Genomic DNA, 22,429 nt, shown 5'->3' on the forward strand with positions numbered 1-22,429 from the left:
GCTATTATTTTAGCAGATTAGCTACATCATTTTGATATAATCCCTCTGTGCTACTCAAAAGAGACCTAGCTAACTATCTGTTAGCAGTTAGCTCTTTGCACCTTGCTAACTATCAGTTAGTGAAAAGAACTGAAGTGAAATTTTTTTTTTTTTTCACTTTAAACACATGTTTTGGCATTTAAATGCTTCCCTTACCACCTATCTGCATCTTTACGAGGCTGGTGCTGCATGTCCTTAACATTATAGTCCATTCTCACTCCATTCAAATTCATGAGGAGGTCTTAAGATTTCATAACGTGCATGTCTGATGGAATGCTTTCCTTCTAATCCCGTCTTTGTTAGTGAAAATGGCCCATTTTTTGAATAGCCTACATTATGAAACACAAGCAGCAGTGTATTTTTGTTCTTTTGAGAACAGCACTGGGAGCATTTTAAATGCATTTCCTTTTATTCCTTAGAAACAGAGGAACTGCAAAAGCAGACTTTGACGTGGTTAACACCATCCAGTGTGCTGATAGCATAATCAGGCAAATGTTTCGGTGTAATGCTCTACGAAAGCCTAGTTATAAAAAGATTGTCTCCTTGCTGGTCTGTGATATATATCATTATTTCCTGTTTCAAAAGGGAGTATGAGCACATAAACTGTTACTTCACGTAACCATTTCACCTTAAATGTGTTTTAATTCTTCCTGTTATCCCACTCCGCTTCAACTCACCATCTGTTACCCTGCGCAACAAAGCTTTATTCACTTTCATTCTCTGTGGTGCTTGTCTTATACCTGCAGGGTGTTTCGTGGCTTTTACAGATGCTTAAATGCTAATACCATCCAGCAAGATGGGTTTTGTGCAGGTACGGGAGATTTAACACTCTCTAAGCTCACACCCCATCCTCTAGGTCCTGACAGAGTCATCTGAAGCCACTCAGCAGCCATTTGAAAAGCCACTGCTGCTCACAGCCACTGATGGAAATGTCAAGGACAGGGAACGTCATGCATGGCTATATTTTTATATAGATATTTGTATTTGCATGGTTAAAATAGCAATTAGAAATGCTAGTTTGCACGAAGGGTGTTTGCATATAACATCCGCTAATTAATTACTTGATGGGGGTGCTTTCCTATTAATGATTTTTTGTTGAGCTGTTCTGAGGATTCAGCACCCAGATAAACGAACTGGAGCTGAGTGTGTTGATTCATTTTCAAAACAGCAATTAGGCCTGCTGCTGCTCTGCAGCTCTGCTGCTTTCACATTGGTGTGGGAGATAATAATAAACAACTGGGTATCAATTTTTGATGAGAAGAAATCCAACACCACAGTAAGAAACAGCTGTGGTGAAAAAATGGACTCTTTAAATTTTTTGGCTTCATCTGCTCCTGTTTTCCAGATCAGATGTTGAGCCTGACAAATTTTTTTTTCTTTTAACTAGGACGACAAAACTAGAGCCACTCACGACACACGGGTTACAGGAATAGTTGTAGTATGATCATCTTGTGACTTCCAAATACAGTTTGCTACAGTTTGTAGCCGCTGTTTGCTAATACCCGGCACTGTTGTCAAAAATGCAATGTGAGCTTAGCGGAAGTGTTCAGCAGCAGAGGCTGGCACTACATGCTGCTGGGCTGAGCTGAGCAGAAAATCTGTTTGGTGTATTTTTTGTGCACCTGCTGAGATAGCTGCTGGCAACAACCATGTTCCTCAGGATAGACCAGAAAGTGTCCCATGATCACCCTGCACCTGTACGTACATGCTTTAAACAAACACACACTCAGGCCTTAATAAATACTTGACAACTACAATGTTTTTAGTTAGGTTTGATCCTCCCTTAGCTCTGAATAGAGTCACTGTAAAAAAAATCCTGAAAGGTCAAACCTGTTCTCAACCTACATCCATTACTATGATAAGGATCATGTATATATCTATCTGCAGTGAAGGTGTCTTACTTACAATGATTATAGATACATGTCAGCCAACATTTCTACTCACAATGGTGATATTTCTCTCCAGAGTGTTGATATTTCTACACACAGTAACAATGCTTCTACTATGATGTTTCTATGGTAATGATGTCTCTACCTGTCATCATGACATTTACATTTCTACTTCTCTCTGAACCTGCATGACTCACACTTAGTGTAAGTCAGACCTAAATGCAGGTGTAATGGTCAGACGAAGCTGATCATATGCAGATTGCAGAGCATGTTGAGTGCATGTATAACGTGGATTAACCAGATGAGATTCAGAGGCATTTTGAATTTTAAAACCCAATGCAAGCATCATGGAGGGAGCAGTAGAGGAAGAGGAGGAAAAGTCTACAAATTAGCTACAGAGGGAATTGAGACCAAATCTCTCCCAAGGTCAAAGGCACAGGATCTAGTGCAGCAGGATCCCCTATTGATAGACAGAGGAAGTTGGTTCAATAGTCTCAAAAATCATCCTGTACCACATTTGTGCAAATTCTCTTTGGTGTGCTAACAGGGCATTAATTATAGTCATAAGTTTGTTTATCTGCTGACTTGATGTTGGGCAGGAATGTGACCTTAGCCTGGTTAGCCTGCCAGCAACAGCACAACACCCGTGACCAGGAAGTCTGACTGGTGTCTGTAGCCCCAGGGGAGAGCATCGCAGCTGGGGAGGAGCGCTGAGCTATCAGCCTGTTCTCTGGTTAGACAGAGAGCTGCAGTGTAACCGAAGACATGGAGGAGGACAACAAGGATAAAGCCAGGGACCGACTCAATAATCAGCTCTTATATGATGGGCGATGAGGCGTGCATTCCTCAGGCAAATTCATGTGATTATGGAAGAGTGGCTGACATCATGGCTGAAGTTTGTCTTCTGCCTTTAAAGCCTTTATTTTTGCTTACTTGCAGTCTGTTTCTGATTCTGTGCTAATGGAAACAGAAAGATTATTGCAGCCAGTTAGCGCTACTGGGCCAGTTTCCAGAACCATTAACTCTCAGCACTGTCTTTACTGGACACCACCATCCTCGAGTGTTTTATTATTCAACGTGATGATTAAAGTGTAGAGAGACCGGAAAGGGAACGCTTTCTCCGTGTCTGAGAAGATTTTTGATACCCATCTGGTGGTTCTCTAACTGTGTGACAGCAGATATTAAATATTTTAATTTGCCTGGGTCCCAGAGAAACAAGCCCTGGTGCCTCTGTGCAACTTAATCAACATCTCATTTGGGGCTCGCCTGACAAATTTTAGCAGTACTAGCATTATAACTCCATTTTTAACAGGAAGATTTAGATAATGAAAAAAGGAATGACTGCTAATCCTGATAAAACCAGTGACTGGTCTCAAGTTTTTACAAGAATTTGTGCAAAACTGTTTCAGCATCCAAAGAGGCTTTTACTAGAAGGGTGTTGTGTTTTTATGAAATAGACCTGGAAGTGAAAACTCAACCATAAATTTTGTTTTAAACAAGTATATCCATTTATATAGACATAAACTGTCCCCTGCAGTACAGTGCAGCCACTTTGAAGTCCAGGACTGGTCCAAGAACATTGTGACCGGAAAAGAGAGAGATGCCTGTGTGTGTGTGTGTGTGTGTGTGTGTGTGTGGGTGCACGTGCATGCACACACACACACACACACACACACACACACACACACACACTGCAGCCCTGTGGCCAAACATGAACACACTGTAAAAGGGATTATATAGGGACCCTTTATCCTTCACCCATCATCTGTGGATTAATTGGCTGCCTTGACTATTGGTCAGTTCAGTGTTTACCAGAGCATCACAAGGGGAGTATAGTCATCTCACTTCAAGATCAACCTATCGGTGTCCATGCTTTCATGTTACTATAGATATCGCTGATCATTTTGTTTACTGAGAAAAATCTTTCAAATATCAGCAGCTTTATCTGCAGCATGTTTCTCTTGTGTCTCTAACACCACAGCTGAGTGCAGTGAAACGTTAGCAACAGTGGTTCAGTTACCAAGATGTGACTCTCTCAGAGGTCAGGGTCGGATACAGAACAGCAGCCCTAAAACTGGAAGCTAAATCACTGCCTGGCTCGATGACTCTTCAGCAGGGCAGCTGCTTTCATCACTGCACAGGGTGTGAGAAAGACTGCTGCAGATCAGTGTCGATCTCTCACGCATTTCCAATTCAGGTGATTTTCACTGCTTCCAAATAAGGTTAAATGACATAGGTACTTCATTGGTTGAGGATATTTTTCAACCCCATGCACTGATAAAACATTTAAAACTCTGAATAATGCAAACGATGCAAAGCTTCATCTTAACAAAAGCAAGAATGAAAGAGTTTATCTATAGGAGATACTTGTTATTTCACGATCCTGTTTCCAGCCAGGGACATTCATATTGGACCATTTTGCATAAAGTCGGATTACACAAGTTTTTTTTTCACCCAGTGCTGACATCGAAAAAAAAATCTCACTGTATGGCAGCTATGATACAGTTAAGGTTAGGGAATGACTGTGTTTAAGGCAAATAAACTATAGTTAAAGCATCTTTAGAATTAGGCAAATAAAAGAGTTTTGGGACAGACTGTGGTGGTGTTGATGAGCGTTAACTCCAGTCTCCTGCATAAAAGTCAGGCAAACTACATCCTCATCCACTGCCTTGACTTCCAGACGTCTGCCTCGCTACAGAAAGAGGACTAACCAATGAAAAGTTTTCCTTTTGTTCTTCAATACTCCTTTAAACCTTCCTCATACACTCACACTATAAAAAAAACACACAAACAGTTATTTTTAAAAGCTGACATATTTCACACGCTGCTGATGACAGATGCAAGCAATGACTGCATTGGCGGTTGATTGCGGGTGCTGAAATGATGGGGAAATCAGCATCTCAGGATTAGGTAACAGCTACAGAGGCTGTACTGAAAGCTTTACATGATACTATACCACATGCATAATACACGACAGATGCACTAAACTTCTGCAAAGGAAGTGACCGATGAACTGACCTGTTTCAAAGACTCGAACCAGTCAGCTAAAAAAAAAAATCTCCCAGCTCTCACTGAGCGGCATGAAAGGAGAATCCACCCTCCATTACTCTTCCACTTTTAGATTGTAGCTTATGATGTTCAGCTGATCCTGAACTGACTGAAACCTGCGTCATGTATTTATACTACTTTAGCAGCTCCCAGCAGTTTCCCTAGGAGCTGTTTCAGGTGCAGAAAAAACTGAGAGCAGAACAATATCTGGTTGTTCCGGTTACAAAAGAGTTGTTTTAGAGGGCAGCACGTTTCAGCAACTACTGATAACTGCAATGATGCAAGCTGTGACTGCATTGCATTATGGTCAACTGAGGCTAAGAATCAAAATGTCTCCCTCCTCTATGATGGATTTCTTGCTGTTTTGATTATTGATATTGGTGCAAAATACTGATGCTCTTTCTCTGAGACTAATATCTGCATAAAACTGTGTTTACTGATCATCATCAGCATTGTAGCTGTGCTGCAAACTTACAAACCTGGCTAACCGTCTGATACAGCCCCAAACTACAAAATAGGTTCATGAGAAGGTAATGTACACCCAGCAGCTGTTTGTTGACAGTGTTTCCAGGTGGATTTTACACTGCTGCTGCTGCTTACCTTTTTCTTTTGTCTCAACTTTGTGTTTCATATTTCAACCTGAAAACCGTGAGCCAGAAACGAAAGAGATGTGCCATTGTTAACGGGAGTAGTACTTCAAATTAACAATGGGAACGTGATTCCCTGGAGGACAAAAACACCCACAAGTCTGTCTACACTTGGCCTACATACTGCCCGTTACAGACTTTCCCACACCAGGCTTTTCTCCTGCGCCGGTGCTGCAGGATCTTACTATCAGCTCCTCCTGGGGATCCAGAAACAGTGCCGCAGCGGTGCAGCAGCCATGTGATAACTGGGACTTCTGTCTATGAAGGCTACGGCACATATGCACAACCAAAGGTGCTGTAAAGACACAGTGGAAACCTTCAATCATCATGCCGCACACTCTCCGCTCATGGACCTGAGAGGAAGTGAACGCCGGGGAAATGAGGTGTAAAAACAGATAAGGGCATACGCACAGGCACACCCAGCCCGCACCATCTCTAAAGGCAGAAAGGTCTTCTCAACATAGAGGGTTAATGGGAAGCAATTGCAGTCTACATGACAGGGGGAGTAACCTTATAAAAAGGGGTCAGAGGCATATATGAGGACACACAAAGTGCCCTTGTATTACACACATGGGTTAGATAGACAGGAAGAGAAGACACACAAGGTGGGGAGGAGGTGCACAGGAAGAATATAGAAATGGGAAATATAGAAAAGGGCAGGGAACATGAAAAGACCAAAAGAAAAGGGACAAAAATATTGACTGACGTGCTCACTGGATAAACACAAAGTTAACTTTTGCTAAACAGAGACAACCGTGGCCACAAGTGGCAGTTACATGATAATGGTGAATGCTAACATGTAGCATAACAGTAGCACGCGTAAAAGCCATAATTGTTTCTGAAAGAGCCCAGACCCCCGACAGCATATTCAATTTACAGGATACAAAAAGGGAGAAAAGCAGCAAATCCTCACATCTGAGAAGCTGAATGCAGAAAATATTTGCCATTTTTGCTTCATAAATTTCTCTAAATCAGTTACTGAAATTGAGTTAGTTGCTAACTGATTAATCGCCTAATCATTTCAGTCCTTTGATATTAATTTAACTGTTCTCAGTGAAAACAGTAAATGCTCCCACTGATCCTCTTTTTCACTGTCATAGATTTTGAAGCCAACTGAAAATAGCATCTTTCACCAGGCTTCTGTTCTGTATAATGTTGTACTTAAGCTAAATGACAGACTTTGTGACCTTATTCCAATTTACCTTCCCTCACATACATACAAGACCATGAAAAAGCATCTTATAAAGGTTAAGAAACGTAAACTTAAAGGATGAGTTTTAGTGTGGCTTGCAGAGGTCCACAGGTGTGGAATGAGCTTGATAACACTCAAAAAGTGTCACTATCTCTGTCTGTTTTTAAAAAGATATAAAGCAGCAGTTTATATTCAGCTTGTATATCCCGAAAGGCTGGGGTCTTCTCTACCGTGCTATTATTCTTTATTTACCATTTATTGCTGATTGTGTATCTTGTCTATTGAATTAATGTTTGGACTGATAGGATAGGTGATTTTGGACCATTTCGTTTTTCTCGTTAGGGTTTAAGGTGTTAGGATTTAGGTAAAAACAACCCTTTGTTTGTATATGCAGTGACTGAGCCCCTGCTCTGAAGCTTCTTATTGAGGTGTCACCCATTGTTATGATCATGTTTGTATGCTCTTACTTGTAGTTTATTATGATTTGTGTGAAATAATTGAATTGAATTGAATTGAATTGAAAACAAACCCCTGTTTTTAATTTCTCTAATGGTATCCAAACCCCACCCAGACCTGTCTGCACAGGTGGAGCAGGTAGGTGTACAGGAACTGCAGATGGCTCTATATTTGAAAGAGAAAACCAATGGGTCCTTGATCTTTGCATGCTTTCATTCAGGGAGGACTGAACAAGCTCACGTATCATCACAGATCAAAGTGGCCTCTGTGTAGTAACAACAGCTCTGGGATTAGAGCTATGGCAACAACAGACCCATAAATGGTGCAGCTCTGACTGCCTGCAAGTGGACGTCAATTCCTTCCTTCCAAAGCCTCAGTTTGTACAAATACGTATCTTATTCTGTGTTTTTCTTTCAGGTTCGATTCACCAAGGCATTTCAGAAGTGTCCTGCCGGGGGGAAAGGCCTCCAGATGATGGGATGATGGTTCCTCATCAACCAGTCAAGGAGACAAGCAGATGTTTGATGGTATTCTGTTTTAATGAGTGTGTGAAGTGGTCAACGCCAAGCTCGGTCTGAATACATGAATTTGAACTTGAACCTTTGGACAAATCCTATTCTATCCACTGTGTAAATCATATTGACTTCCAAAAAACACAAAATCTCATGATCTACTAGATTACAACTCAAAAAATGCTTTTGTGAAACCTGCACTTTGAAGTGAAATGTTTGGAGTTGATGATTGTTGGTCAAATTTGAGCAGAATATCAGAACGAGACAAGCGAGGACATCGCCCTGGACAGTGGGAACTAGGATGGTCATTTTCCACTTCCTCTGAGAGTTAATTGGCAAAATGAAAAAGTAATTGGCAGATTATTCAATAATGAAAACATCTGTTAGTCCTACCGAAGACTATTACAACAACAGGCTTTCAAATCAAACTGGCTCCTATCAGTTCAATAAATCAAAGACGTTGCTATCACCCCTGTCAGTCAGATAATGGGAGGACAGGAAGGACAATATCAGTGGACACTTGACAATAGAAAAAATCAGGACCCTCTCCACAGCACTGATTAACTGGGTGTATTCTGTGAGTGAGCTGATGGTGACCTTATGGGACTTTTCATCCTTGTGGTGACCCTGCAATACCGGCCGCAGGGCTGTCACAGTAAATCAGTGCCTCACCTTTGAGCAGGGGCAGCGGGGTGAGCTCCACCTGGGAGCTCTGGTAGCGGAACTGGGACGAGCTGTGGGACCTCCTCTGCCGGGCTCTGCGCATGGACCTGCGCGGGAAGCCGTCCACCTTCTCCGCGGACGGCACCGAGAAGCTGGTGGTCGGCGAAGACGGGCTGGACGGAGGCAGCTTGGTCGTCTCCATGATGGCTGTAGGTGGCGGTGGTGACGCGCTGGAGGTGGAGGTGGCGGTGCGTAAGAGAGGCGTCTAAGAGGATGCAAGGGTGAATGGAGGGAGGAGAGGATGGAGGAGTGGGTGGCTTTCTGAATCACAGATGGATTACCAATTGATCAGAATGAATAGACGCTCCAGGGGGTGGTGGAGGAAGAGGAGGACGAAGAGGAGGAGGGAGCAGGAGTTGAAGGGTGAGAGATAAAGGGGGGAGGGGGGAGGGAGGGGGGGGTGCAGAGGCGGAGGAGAGGTGAGGAGATTGGGTATTTTCTGGATGTCCAGTCCCGTGCTGCGCGCCCCGCTGTCTCTATCAGAGCCGGGCTGGGAATGGCAGCAGCAGCAGCATCAGCATCATCCCGGGTTCTTCTGCTTTTCACGCACAGATGAGAAATCGCTTGTGTATCATCCCCGTGGAGAAGTAGCCTGTGCAGCTACCAGATGATGCTCAGACAGGCGCGTCTCCTCACACACACACACACACACACACGCTCTCTCTCTCTCTCTCTCTCTCTCTCTCTCTCTCGCTGCTGCTGCTGTATTGGCGTCACACACAGACTAAGTCATCGGCCTAAATCAGGATGTGTGTTTTTCTATACCTGATCATACAGCTGAGCTCCTTGTGTGAGGAAGAATCGCTGTAATCAAGCACCGACTAACCTCCTCCTGTTTATCCACATCAAAAACAAACACGCAGACTCCAGGTCAGTTTATAGCTTATTCTCCTCGATGATGCTCCTTATCAATAAAATCAGTGATCGGTCCTGGCGGTGGATGATGATATCATAAAATCATCAATCTGGGCCCACCTCGGCTGCCGCATCACTGTTGTCCTTCTTGCTGGTTTCGGATCCTCTATCTACCGTCAAAACGGCCGCACCTGCTTCTTCTTATTATTATTTTATTATTATTTTATTTTTTATTTTTTTCTCAGTGGTTGATAATGTCCTTCTCGTCGCGGGTTTAGACCCCTCTACACAGCCTCCTCCTCTTCCTGCCGTCCTCCAACCGTATCAGGGCGGGGAAACAAACGCTCCCTCACCGTGCGGACATGTGCAGGTCCTCCGCCAGCGGCCGATGCAGCACCGAGCCCCGCCGCCCCGCTCCGTCTCTCCCTCCGCGGTGAGAACGAGAAAGAAGGCAAAAACTAAAAAAACAAAAAAATAAATGAAAGAGGAGAGGAGCCGCTCCCCCCTCGCAGCGGCAGCCCGGGGTGAAAAAGACCGAAGGCCTGCGTTATACAATGGCACCTCGCCTGTGTCTGTCGGACTGACGCGCTCCGCTCCTGGCCCCCGTCTTGGTTCCCGTTATCCGCTCGTCCGACGGCGCCTCGGAGAGCTGCGTCAAGAGGCGCGCAGAGAGCCGGGAAGGCACAGGAAATGAGGCGCCCTTGCTTTCAGAAGAAGGGCACAGAAAATAAAAGTGCGTTTTGCTTTATAGAAACGGCTTCATGGCCAGTTTTAAAGTGGGGGGAAACCTGAGCCGCATGGGTCCAAGATAATCCCTGTGTCCTGTTTCTGGTAGAATAGGTTATGTAGGCCTGCAGTTGAAGCATAGCTGAAACTGTAAACGCCTGAAATTATTGGATTTTGATAGTTTGAGATCAGGTAATGAGACTCGTTTGTAGGCTTTTATCATGGCAGTTAATATTTTGCTTCAGTAACTGCCATGTTCCCAAAGAGAGTTACAATGAGTAAAATTTACCAGTTCATCTGTCCAGGGCGCCTGGTGGTCACTGAGACAGTTGTAATCCAGCATTAAACTGGATTAATTAAAAGGAAACAAAACAAACAAGCAAACATTTTCATTTAAGCCTGAACCACAAATTATCTTCCCCATTAGGCCTTAAATGCTTAGTCGAGCTATTTGTGCAAATGCAACTCTGGTGATATTTCAACCAACAGTGAATGTGAATTTAAAATGGCAAGAAATAACAGTGCGAAAATCTGGATTTTCTCTGACCTCTATGTATTTAAACTATACTTGGACACGTTTGGCAATGTGGTACTTGCTAACATAACAAGATTTCTTGAGAATTGAAGAAAAGCAAATGAAAGTGAAAAGATTTCATTGGAGTTATGAGTGTGCATCTGTGATCCTTCCTTTCACAGCACTTCTTCTATCACAATTACACCTCACTATCAGCATGTGCAAAACTATTTATGAAAACAGTTCTGTCCAGTGATTATTTTTGACAACCTCTGCATCTAACTGCATCCAGTCGCATAACAAGAGTACACATGCACCTGTAGGCCTAAGGAAAGATAGAGAGGGATTTGTTGCAGGATCTCTTAATGAGGAACTGGACATTAGATTGAACCCTGAACAGATCCTCCTCTCTGCATTGACTGAGAAGGGGTCAAGGTCATCTTCCAGAAGCCAGTGGACATAACAGAAAAATCAAGGAGGCTGTTTGTTATGTTTTCCATATAATTAATTCGCCACACTTTGCCATATTTATTTGTTTCAGTAAAAAAAAAAAAAAAAAAAAAAAGTTACAAGACAGGTCCATGAATTAAGGTTTTATTTTGAAAACTGTGACCGGATGCTCTCGTATCTCACTCTGTCCGACTTGAAACGGTTCCTCAGCCTAGAGGTGGTGCAAGGAGAGAGAGGAAAGAGGCTCCTCACTGCGGATGACGCTATGGGATGGATTTATTTATTTATTTGCCTTTATTTATGTGGCCTTGGCCGCGCTCCTTAGAGCCCGCTTCATTTTCCACAGATGCGTCATGAGTGTCCCGCACTGCTGCGCTCCGCTCCCACGGCACCACCTCTGCTGAACCTCTGGCTGCTGCTTCATCCTCGTATCAAACATCAGCCCCTGTGCTCCAGCGGCGCACCGCCGCCACTGTTTCTGTCTGACTCCCCGCCTCCCCCATCCCTCCCCCTCCCTCTCCCCATTTCCCTCGGTTCATCCCTTGAGGTGAGCGCAAGGGTCGGAGTTGGCTTTCAGCATCAAGTCCCATCTATTGTTCTTCTTCCCACTAAGCCCCTTGTTCTCTCTCTCTCTCTCTCTCTCTCTCACACACACACACACACACACACACACGCTTCCATCTCCCTCTCAAAGTCACACCTCGGCTGGCAGTGGATGTGTTTGCGCTGCCAGCCTTCAGGGCTCCTTATTGCTCCTCTCGCCATAAACACGCTCCAGCCTCATGATCCTGGATGAAGGACGTGCGTAACCAGCGCGCCTGCGCCCCGCTCACTCCTCCCACATTTCCTCCTCCCCCGCGTCGTGCCGCAGGTGAGTTCAGCCGGTTGCTTTCTGGGAAAAACACCGGGGGGGGGGGGGGGGCGGTGGTTGTGTGTAAAGCAGCGGCCTAAAAGGTCGGCTGTGCAGACGCCAGAGGGGCGCTGCTGGTCTGGTCCGCCGCGCATTTGATAGATCACCAGAGGTCACTTATACCGGTCTGTTAAAGACAGAGGAACATCACAGGGGTGAACAGCACTCTCTAATGACATTGTCCTCTGTAACAACAGTGGGCTCACCAGTCAGAAACCTCCTCCAGTCCATGTTCAATCTGGTCTCGTTTGTCTTTAGTCTTATTGTGAACTGTAAAATCCACATCCAGGCTCTGGATTACACCAGTGCTTTGAGCAAAAGGCTAACATGCTGATGTTTACCATGTTCACCATTTGAGGTTAGCATGTTAGCTGCTAAGATTTCTTAACTGTGTAGGTATTTGGTCAAGAACCAAGATATTGGGCAAATTAAAATTCGGACCTATTGATGGGGCTAGAGGAAAAAATCAGTGGCTCACCAAAGTTATTTCAGTTCTTCCTGAAAGTAGAAATGAATGTGTGTGATAAATGTCACGGCAATCATCCGGTAGACTAGCTGTTGAGACGTGTCACTCAAAAGCACAAAAGGTCAGCCTCATAGTACCAGAGGAAAAGTACCAGAGAAAAAGTCATGGGTTCAGAAAAATCACAAAAAGTCCCACAGTAATCCATCCAATGGTTGTTGAGATATTTCATCTGCGATGGTGGCTAAACTTTGTCTTTGTGTGTTTGACCATCTGTAATATTGTTCTATTAACAACTGTCCACAAGCTGTTCAAATGAACTGTTAACAAAACTTTTGCCACCTGTGGTCACTTAACATTTTAAAATGTAGCGTAACAGATGAATAAACAGAGAGGATTCCTCAAGTCTGGAAAGTCTGTAATGTCAGGTGTACAGTAATGTCTATCTACAGTTTGCTAACATTAGCAACCATAAGCTCATGACCATATTTGTCCAAATGAGGCTGCAAAACAGCAGCACACCTTTGCAGTGTGTAGTGAATTGTGTGATTCATTGCTGATGAATTCAATGAATTTAATTTGTATAAAAGAGTAATGTGTTATTTCATCGTCTACATTGTTACTTTAACTCTGGATTATTGCATGTTATATTAGAATAGCCTCACAGATAGAACAGAATTGTAAATGAACAAAAGTTTTTAAAAAAAGTTTTAATAAAACACTTTATTTGTAATAAACAATCAGTATCATAGCATAAATATATTAATCTAATGCATGATAAATAAAATATGGTCAAAACTATCACACACAAACACCCAAGGCCTCATTCTAAATCATAAGCTTCTACCTCCTACATTTCCTGTATAGAGATACCGTGTATAAAGAATAATAATTACATAAATCATCTGGAAAACCAAAATCGTCATCGTAATACAATCAGATTGCAAAAGCCTAGCTAAAAAAAAAAAAATTTTAAAAATCACAATCCATTTCCTTATAGCAGTAGTTCCTATAACAGATTTTAGCAGCTTCTTATGTCCTCTTATTGTCTGCTACAGGGAGTCAAAAGGAAAAATGAATTTATTTCTCTCATTTGACTCTTTTGAAATGAGCACAGTGAGGGAACGTTAAATTATACAACAGTTTATCATCATAGGTTTAGACTCTGAGGGGTGAGGGTGTTGGTGGACCACCAGATCCGCCCCACTCGATAACCCTCACCGTCATCATCATGCTTAATGAAGCCGCCCATGACAACCTCCTCACCTCATGCTGCTGTTTACTCTTTCTCCCTCACAGATCAGCGCAGGCCTGTTGATGGTGCACTGCTTGTGAAAAGAGCTCAGTTTGTAAAACAGACTAGTGAAACTCAGGATTTACAACATTTTTACAAAAAGTAGTTACTGCAAATTAAGGGTCTTGTCACCAATATTAAAATCATAGCTGAATTCAACCACTGAAGGGGCCTAATGGGCAGAAATGCCCTGTAGGACCCTATTGACCTTCTATGGTTATTTAATTAAGAACAAAATTATTTGATAGTATGCACTTTGACTCCACCAGAGAAGACAGATAAATACTACGTAAGCCATAAATAAATCACCAGTAGCAGCAAAATATGTTAAACTGTATGAGGAGAGTGTGTGAAAAAGAAAGAAAAAGAAGAAGAAATTAAATCATGGTGAGTGTAACATGGAGCCAATGTGAAGGCAGTGCGGTTCACTTTGGCACTATAGTATGTTCAGACTGCAGCTCCAGGGAAAGATGGAAATTTCTACTGAAGACATTTCCATGAAGTTGCAAGGAAGTGTTCTGTGCACCCCGCCTAAAATTGAGAAAAGTCTCAAAAGCTGAGTCGCTTGCTCAGGAATAGGAGGCTAGAAATAACTTAGTATGCTTTTCACATATTCAAATGCGTGAAAAAGTTTCTGTAGCTGGATTTTAATTGGGTCACATTGAAACCTCAATGGTTTGAACTCAAAAGTTGCTCAGTTTTTTGTTTTTTTTTTGGCCTGTTGTCCAGCAAAGCTGGAGGTTTTAGCAGCTGCGGTAAAAGAGTAAAAAAAATATAAGTCCAGTCTCTGAAAGCTTAGCTTGGCTGCCTCTGTTCTTTGCTGTTACGAAAAGGGAAACTCCACCAATTTCAGACATTAACGTCAGTTTACTAGTCAGGAGACTATTACTCAGTCTGTGGAAACAGCTGCACAACGTCTTCTGTGACATTAGGCGCTTGGTAATGTTTAATTTATATCAGAAAGCCTTCGTTAAAAACTGCAGGCATAGGGTTTGAAAAATATGGTTTATTTCCCCAGGCATGGAGGGTCTAATAAAACATCCTGCTGGTTGCATTATGGGAAATGCAGGATCCAGCATTGTTGGAGCTTAATCCATACTATGTACTAAACACCAGGATATCTGGGTTGATTTTGGCACTTTATAAAAGTGCAATACTAAATCACTGGAGTATCCCTTTAAGACGAAGCAAAAAAGTTGAATGTGAGCGACTGCCCAGACATTTGTTAGGCCCTCGATGCCACTTTTCCATGAATAAGTACCAACTGGATGTCAGTTGTGAAAATCTGCCTGTAAAACCTTGCATTTTTTCATATTTCCACACCCAACAAGCAAATCAAAGTTCTTTTGGAAGAAGACTGGTGCCTAAATCATCTGAGTTCAATTAACAGCTCAAAATATATAAATTAAAAGAGCAGAAAGGGACGCTGGTCCTGCTTTGTAGTGCTACGGATCACTAATTTCACTTAGGATCCAATCATCGGCCTCCAGGAGCTCAGAAAGGAAATGGTCACTTGAGGGATCACTTGAGGGTGGCGCTGAGGGTGGAGGTTGAGAAATAAGTCTGTCAGAGCTGTTGTTTGTGTGAGAGATGTTCAGAGGACTCGGGACGGTGAGGAGGGAGAGCAGAGATGCAGGATTGGGTGTCATTTGCTGTCTGTAACTTGGCTTTAAGGCAAAGGCAGGGGCAGGAGACAGCTCCAAGTTTGCCTGAGGTGAAACTGTAAGGGACCGAAGAGCAGGATCTTGAAGAGCCGGTGGTAGAAGAGAACACAGCGGACTTGAATTGTTTGGATTTTCGCTGTACTGACCTGGATGTAGCTGGGGCACATTCATGGGATAACCTCGTGCTAATGGACTTTCACTTTCTCCCGCTAAATGGGAGTAAGGGGGCACCACATTAGATGATGCACTCAGAAAAGAGGGTTGTTTCATTAAAAACACATCCAGTGTGTCAGAATTAGGAGCAGAGAAACATGCATTTGTTTCCTGGATGGTGTCTTGCCCAGACTGAGGCTGAGCAGCTGTGGTGAGGGCACAGGAGGGGTTACAGGTTGAAACAAAGCTGGTGCAGACAGGCGTAACATTTGTTGGCCTTGAGATGATTGGAGGCTCATCGCTAAACAAAGAGTGAGGCGCTGGGAGAGTGGAAAGCAAGGCTGAATAAGGAACAGTCACAGGGCTGGAGGATGTGGCGATGGCAAGTTGAGTAGTTGAGCCAGAAGACAAAGTTAATGTTGTAGCTGTTGGAGCAGAAGCTGATGACAGATGAGTATTTTCAACACAGTCAAGGGTTTTAAGACCTATGCTGGGGGTTAAGGAGGTAGAGATTGAAGGGGCTGTAGCCAAAGTGGAGCTTGAGGTCTGGGTAGCGACTTTAGGAGGGCTTGAACTGGTCTGACACTTGGCTGTCGGGGAAACTGAGAGGCGGCTTGTCAACCTGGAGCTGGACCCAGAGGCTCTGAGGCGGCAATAAGGTTCGTGATGCGCCAGAGCTGTCGTGTAACGGTGGAGGTCTTTTTTCAACATCGTGATCTCCTTTTGAAGGGCTGAGTTTGTCCGCTCGAGAGACTGAAGCTCCTAAGGAGAAGAGGGTGAGGGGTAGAAGGAGAGTAAGGAAAGAGATAAGGTAGGTGGTAGAAAAAGGAGAAAAACAAGAGAGACGAACATGAGATGAGAAAAGAATCCACAAATGGCAAATAGTGCATGTCAGGCTGAGTCAGATATCTTTATTATTCCTCAGAGTAGAACTCATCAGCCATAAAAACAGATTAACAACATACATCAAAAGACAAATAATAAACGCTATCACATCCCACCCACATAATATTACACCAGGCCTGTGCTGTAATAAAACGCTTCAGCCACACAAGACTAACAACACACTACTTAAAGAGTCACTCTTTTCAAGTGCTGTAATAGAAAGTACAACAGCCATAAAGGGAATGATGCGCGGACAAAGTCAGAACCCCAAAGGAGAACTGAAATATCGCTCTTAAGTGACAGTACTGCAAGTTCAGCATGAGAGGAGAGGGTGGACAGAGCAAAAAGAGGCGATTCCCTGCTGATCATTGCAGAGTTTAGTTAGAAAGATATACAATTAAAATGTGACCAAGCATCTTTGAAAATACACCCCTGTCTCTTTGTAGTATCTAGAACCATTTTCTTTGGGTTTATCTAACAACTAATCTCGGTTCTTATGGCCCCATTGACTTTCAGCACAGTTTGAAAAAAAAAATAACCCTCCAAAACAGCCTGTATCCATCACTATTAAGTGTTAATGACTGCAAGTGCACACTTGAATACTGCTCAGACAAATACTGTTGCTCCTAAGTAAGATTCATTTTCTACTTTATTCCCCTTAAGGTCACAAAGTCAAGATGTCACAGTCGAAGCAGCAGTAGTATGCAGCTGTGCAACACACGTGCTGACCCTTTAAATCATAGACTGCTGACACAGACTTTGTACTTTTGGAAAGTAAAACTTGTAGCAGCGATGAGTTGTCAAAATTAACCTCAAGAACACACAAAGAGAGCAGAACTGAGAAGAGAAGAAACAGAAAGTGAAAGTCTGGATTCCTTCTATACAAAGACACTCACCCATTCACATTTTCAGTAAACGCTTTAAGTTAGAACAGGTTGGATGTGATATAGGAACATAAAGCAAACCATAATTAGTGTCAAAGAGAAACGTCTTCAACCACAAGACTACATTGTTTGGATGTCATATGAGAGTGACAGTTTATGGGTGTGTGTCTTGACGTCTTTATAACCTGAGAGTAATAAATCATGTGACAGTTTTATAAAAACCTGATTTTTTACTTTTGTTATGTATATTGGGGAAAACACCATCAGATTATAGACACCACTGTATTAAATGATGTGTGACTGCACAGAAACCACTTAGAAAGGAAAATTTTAATCTGGTAATCAATAATCCACAAAGACCACAACCTCTAGCAACAAGTGAATTTTCACACTTCCTAATTTTCAGAAGTGCTGCTCAGCCTTGCGTTATGCCCGAGAGATCGCTCCTGTTGATTAAATATGGAGCTGCAGCCAGCAGTCGATTAGCTTAGCTTAGTTTAGCCGGGGGGGGGGAGACCAAAACCTGACATAAAGAAATCAGATGTAGTGTGTTAATTAGTACCGGTATGTGGATTTTCTCACCGGGCAAGGCTAGCTGTTTCCCTTTGTTTCCAGTCTTATTAGCTAAGCTAGCTAAGCTAATCGGCTGCTAGCTTTAGCTCTATTTTTTTCATCTAACTCTCTGCAAGAAAGTAAATCTGTGTATTTCCCAAAACATTAAATTATTCTTTTAATACGATTACTGATTCCTCTCCTGAGATAATTAATAACAGAACATTGTATAATTGTAATTATATTTAACCTTTTTAAGAATATCACCAGAAATTTCCTTAAGCATGCAAAAAAGATTCCTGACAATTTCATGAAAGAAGTGCATCATGTCTTGCTTTTCCAGAGGGGTGCCAGGATTGTGTGAGGACATGATGATGTCTGATTTAAATCTACAACATATATCCATTCAGAGTTTTAAGTAGTGCAGACTAATTCTTGAATCACATTAAATCATTCAAGTCAGGGCCTCGAAAAGCGTGTGTGTGTGTGTGTGTCTTTGTAAAACAATCTGTGGAATTTGCCCCTCAGAGAAAAAAGCGTAGAGAGCCAGGATGGAAAACAGAGGCCGTGTGTGTGTGTGTGTGTGTGTGTGTGTGTGTACAGGGCAGAGAGGAAAGGGAGGGCCAATGGGAGGGCAAACCAGAGGGAGTGATAGCCCTTCTGCTAAAGCAGGCTATTTACAAGAAATGGCTTGGAGCATGTTGCCAGATTACACAAGACACACACACACACACTAGTTACACAGCCTGAGTGTTTGTGTGTGTGTGTGTGTGTGTGCTTGAGAGGCAGATAGAAAGTGGCAGAATCACAGGATTATGGTAAGCGGAAAGGGGGAAGAACAGGAGAGAAAGAAAATGAGGAGTGAAGTTTTTGAACCTCATGAAGTTGGTCTGCTCTCTCTGTTTGTTTACGGCGCGTCCTCCTCGCCGCGTCTCGGTTCTTCTCTCGTCTCTTTTTCCCTGTGCTTCCCACCTGTGGCCCCTCTGCTTCTCTCTCCTGTAAAAACGTGTGCACACAGTTGACCACAACCATTAAAGTACACACTGACCTTGTGTGTGATTTTCAAGGCATACTTCTCCTGCGGTATCCTTTTAAGGAGCACATCTTTACACAGGGCAGATATCATTAACTTTTTGATATTGCATAAAGATTTCGTCAGTTTCATGGTACACAAGGTCATGAGATGAACCTATCACATGCATTGCCATGTGGTCTCCCAATTCAAGCAGCTCAATATACAAAAAACAGTCCCGGACCTGGATGGAGAGGAAGTTGCAGCGCATGATGTTTTATTCAGGAGCAACAGTTCCAGGGCAAAGTCAATTAGACAAAGCAATCTGATGACCAACAGATGAAGGCTAGATGTGAAAGTAAATGATCCTTCTCCTGACAGCGTTCCTGTAAAAGTTATGAGACTTTCAAGGCAGCTGCATCTAAAGATTTCCACCATTACTGACTTTGACTTTGTGCAATGGATCCAAAATGGGACCAGAAGCCCAAATGATTTGCTCCATATCAAATGTTTGTCTTCTGCAATGAAGACAAGATTACATGACATCCATTTAGAAGACACTTTTGTCAAAAATGACAATAAGTGCATTCACGCTCAATAAGAATAAGAGCTTTGTCGTCAAATTGAAAGTGCATCCCTCTCAGCTAATCAACTCAAACCATATCCATTGCTACTGTCCAGGAGATTCTTTTCTTTTAAGATTTTTTTCTTTCTTTAAGAGTTTTTTCCTTCCCAGTATGAGAGGACAGGTGCACATCAGCAAGGCTTGAACAAAAAACAAAAAAAACATACACACATGAATAAGAACTTGCTGAAATAGGAAATCTGTCTGAAACAAAATGAAAATTGTCAGACAGGATAACAGGCGCTAGCTATTCTCTCATTGCCATATTTTATGAGGTGGGAAGGCATACTGGTATTTGTAACTCTAAGTCTTGTAAAATGCTACAGTGGTGGTTAAATCTATTTTTTTCATCACTTCTGTCTTTTTAGTCCATTTTCATGTGATGATATGTAAACTGACCAGGATTTAAGGTGCCTCTGTGGTTTATATTGATTTAAGAGTGTGAGAGTTATGAGCTTTTATTTCCACGATTTTTATTTAAACAAGTTACAAAATGCTTTACAAAAGACACAAAACGGGGGGGTGGGGTTCTACATTGCCAGCTGTCCAATTAAAGGAAAATGCACAAAAAAAGACATGCAACCAAGAAATGCATGGATCACAGTGGAAATAGCCTAAATGCAAATAAAGAAGATTAAATGGTCAGTTAGTTAATTGGTCAACTTATTGATATTAATATCGTTGAAGGATCAGATAGTAGGCCTACTGACATGATATGAGGTGACTACAGTCTGTTGGTTGGTTGGTTGGTTGGGGTTAAAAAAGAGACGGAGGACTTACCGATCCAGCAGTGTTGCTGTTGCACTCCTCGGCTGACAGGGAGCCGGGGCTGGTGGGATCGTACCCGGTGTCCATGAACAGCGGGGACATCTCTTCCCCTGCTGGGCTGGCTGACTGCTTTCCTACCGGCAGGATGAATTTTCACCCAGCCCGGATCATCCGTGCATCGTGCCCACAGAGGGAGACCACTGACGGCCAGATTTTCGCTGCAGCTTGGACGTGACTTTAAATGGCCGTGGATGAGGAGGGGAATGTAGGATAGTAAACATGCAGGTTCCCTGGTGCAAACTAATGCCTGGTGATTGCTTGGTGACTCGTTGAGTCTGGAGATGTTTTGCCCGAAGTGAAGCTCTAAGCCGGCGTGTCTGACTGGTTTTGAGCGCTGGAGGTTTGGCATGAAACAGACGGTGATGCAACATGATGCTGTGATTGCTTTCAGTTTCTCTTTATTTTAAACTGACCCATTGCGAGTTAACGGTGGTGGGGCTATGCTGCCTTTGCGTGCAGTATGTCAGTTTAACCATCCGAGCCTGTGTCGGTGACACTGAAGCGGTTACAAACGGAGATGAAAGTAGCCTCCTCCAAACGGCGACAGTTTGTTGTTTTTTTTTTCCAACGATATAAAAGTAGGCTACATTATTCCATTAGTGCCAAACAGCTACGTTGTCCGGTTGCGAATGTGCGGTCAACCACAATATGAATCCTAAAAGGGGATAATTCCCGTAGCACCTGAAGGCATCGCGATTAATGAATGGGAAACGGTGGCTCTGGACAGGAACAGCGCCGAGGTGAGACCCATATTAGGACTACCGGTGCGCCTCCTTCACGTGCAGGGAATTTCCTGAAGCCTGCTGCCAGGAAATGAAGAGCCGGGCCCCCAGAAGAGCAGCCAGCAGCTCCCAGCGGGCCCCAGCTCTTCTGCCTGCCCGAGTGCATGATTTCATCTCTTCTCCAGAAAGTCTCAAAACAGCCCACATTCAAAGATTGTGCGAAGATATGGCGTTGTGTCGGTTTAGTGCTAAGGTTTGTTGACAATATACGGGCTCTCACCGATCATCATTAGGTAAATACCACGCATACATGATGTTCTGCTGATATAAAAAATAATGAAATGTATCATATGTAACACTCATAATGTAAAATCTTTGGGTGAAAGCTGCCCAGTATACCTGTTATGGTTCATTTGTAAAACAGTCTTTTTTTCCTCATGTTAAATCATACATGTGAGGCTGATATTCCTTGATGTTTCCCCTCTTAAATAAATGACCTGACTGTGTTATTCATCACAAAACGTCTTTGGGGAAAGTACATTTTCAGAGGTGTGTGAGAGGTGGATGAGAGAAACTCTTGTTGTACTTCTTGTAAACTTTTTGTACATAAACAATTTATTCCCGTATTAACCAAAAAAAAAAAAAAAGCTGGCAGTGGTACAAAACATGATCCAGTTCCCGCACAGATGTACCGGATAGAGTACCTCCTGTTTTGTGTATCGGTTTTTGTTTCTACAGTTTTAACCATATTCTCTGACACTGTGTAAAGTAAGATTAAAAAAAGGTATGTGAAATTAAGTTTAAGTGTGAATGAGGAAAGTTTGAAAAAGTTGTAAAAGTTTTGGACTGTAGGGAGGGGGGGTAAGAGAAATTCTTATAAAGTCAATACCCTATTGTTTAAATGCTGTTTCAACCCTCTTTAATAATAAAGAATAAAAGACCTCAAGTTGTAGTAGCTTCATGTCTTATCATATAAAGTTTATCCTCTCCACTGATGAACCCGCATCCAATCTTGCTGCACTCTGAAATGCAATTTGACCGAATTTGATGAAATAATCCAAATAAAAATACAAGGTCCACTTAATTGCATCTCATGGATTTTGCTCAAACAGGCGCTGTTAAAAGCTCCAGTGAAACAGGTCAGGGTTCATATTATTTAGCCAAACTACTATTTGCAAGGTTGAAGATGAACTTTTCACCCTCTTGCCTGCATAGCATGTATTCTGTTTCATGAAAGTCGTTTTGACTGTATCATGCAAGTGTTCAGTTTTTATTTTTGGAGACACGTTCATTCATGTTCTGTATATTTTGGGAAACAAGCTGACAGACGGGACATCGCCACACTGCTGGTTAAAGCTGTAATCCTCATAGGAGACACACAGGGGC

The 22,429-nt window shown here is 42.8% G+C and overlaps 2 protein-coding genes across 4 annotated transcripts in view; both read right to left on the bottom strand.

Moving 5' to 3' along the window:
* The window catches only part of ppp2r5b (protein phosphatase 2, regulatory subunit B', beta), a 40,261-nt gene extending 30,256 nt beyond the window's left edge, over window positions 1–10,005 (bottom strand). The window contains exon 1 of one of the 2 annotated variants that reach the window (XM_071477782.1): window positions 8,456–10,005. In XM_071477782.1, the coding sequence (XP_071333883.1) occupies window positions 8,456–8,648 (193 nt within the window). In that variant the 5' untranslated portion in view covers window positions 8,649–10,005. Of the gene's footprint in view, window positions 1–195; window positions 8,386–8,455 lie in introns of those variants that run through there. The other variant, XM_071477783.1, reaches the window with a different exon arrangement.
* Window positions 10,006–13,119: 3,114 nt separating this feature from the next.
* batf2 (basic leucine zipper ATF-like transcription factor 2) lies at window positions 13,120–21,016 on the bottom strand. 2 transcript variants are annotated; one of them, XM_071477786.1, is made up of 3 exons: window positions 20,274–21,013; window positions 18,733–18,852; window positions 13,120–16,297 (listed from the first exon to the last, which is right to left on the bottom strand). In XM_071477786.1, exons 1-3 carry the CDS (start codon window positions 20,361–20,363, stop codon window positions 15,164–15,166), a joined length of 1,344 nt encoding a protein of 447 aa, XP_071333887.1. In that variant the 5' UTR covers window positions 20,364–21,013; the 3' UTR covers window positions 13,120–15,163. The 2 variants fall into 2 exon arrangements, with proteins under 2 accessions (XP_071333887.1, XP_071333888.1); XM_071477787.1 differs by lacking the exon at window positions 18,733–18,852 and having other exon boundaries at window positions 20,274–21,016.
* Between the last annotated feature and the right edge of the window lie 1,413 nt (window positions 21,017–22,429).

The sequence above is a fragment of the Trachinotus anak genome, unplaced genomic scaffold (assembly GCF_046630095.1).
Source record: "Trachinotus anak isolate AG129_WGS33_773 ecotype Australia unplaced genomic scaffold, CSIRO_AGI_Tana_v1 ptg000005l, whole genome shotgun sequence".
Taxonomy (NCBI): Eukaryota; Metazoa; Chordata; class Actinopteri; order Carangiformes; family Carangidae; genus Trachinotus; species Trachinotus anak.

Excerpts from the sequence above, each read along its gene's own strand:
- batf2 (XM_071477786.1), bottom strand. The coding sequence starts at position 20,363 with ATGTCCCCGCTGTTCATGGACACCGGGTACGATCCCACCAGCCCCGGC. Across the intron at positions 18,853-20,273 it reads ACAGCAACACTGCTGGATCG|GAGAGAGAAGCAGAGGGGCC; the intron begins GTAAGTCCTCCG and ends ACGTTTTTACAG. Across the intron at positions 16,298-18,732 it reads GAGCAGACCAACTTCATGAG|GAGCTTCAGTCTCTCGAGCG; the intron begins GTTCAAAAACTT and ends TCTTCTCCTTAG.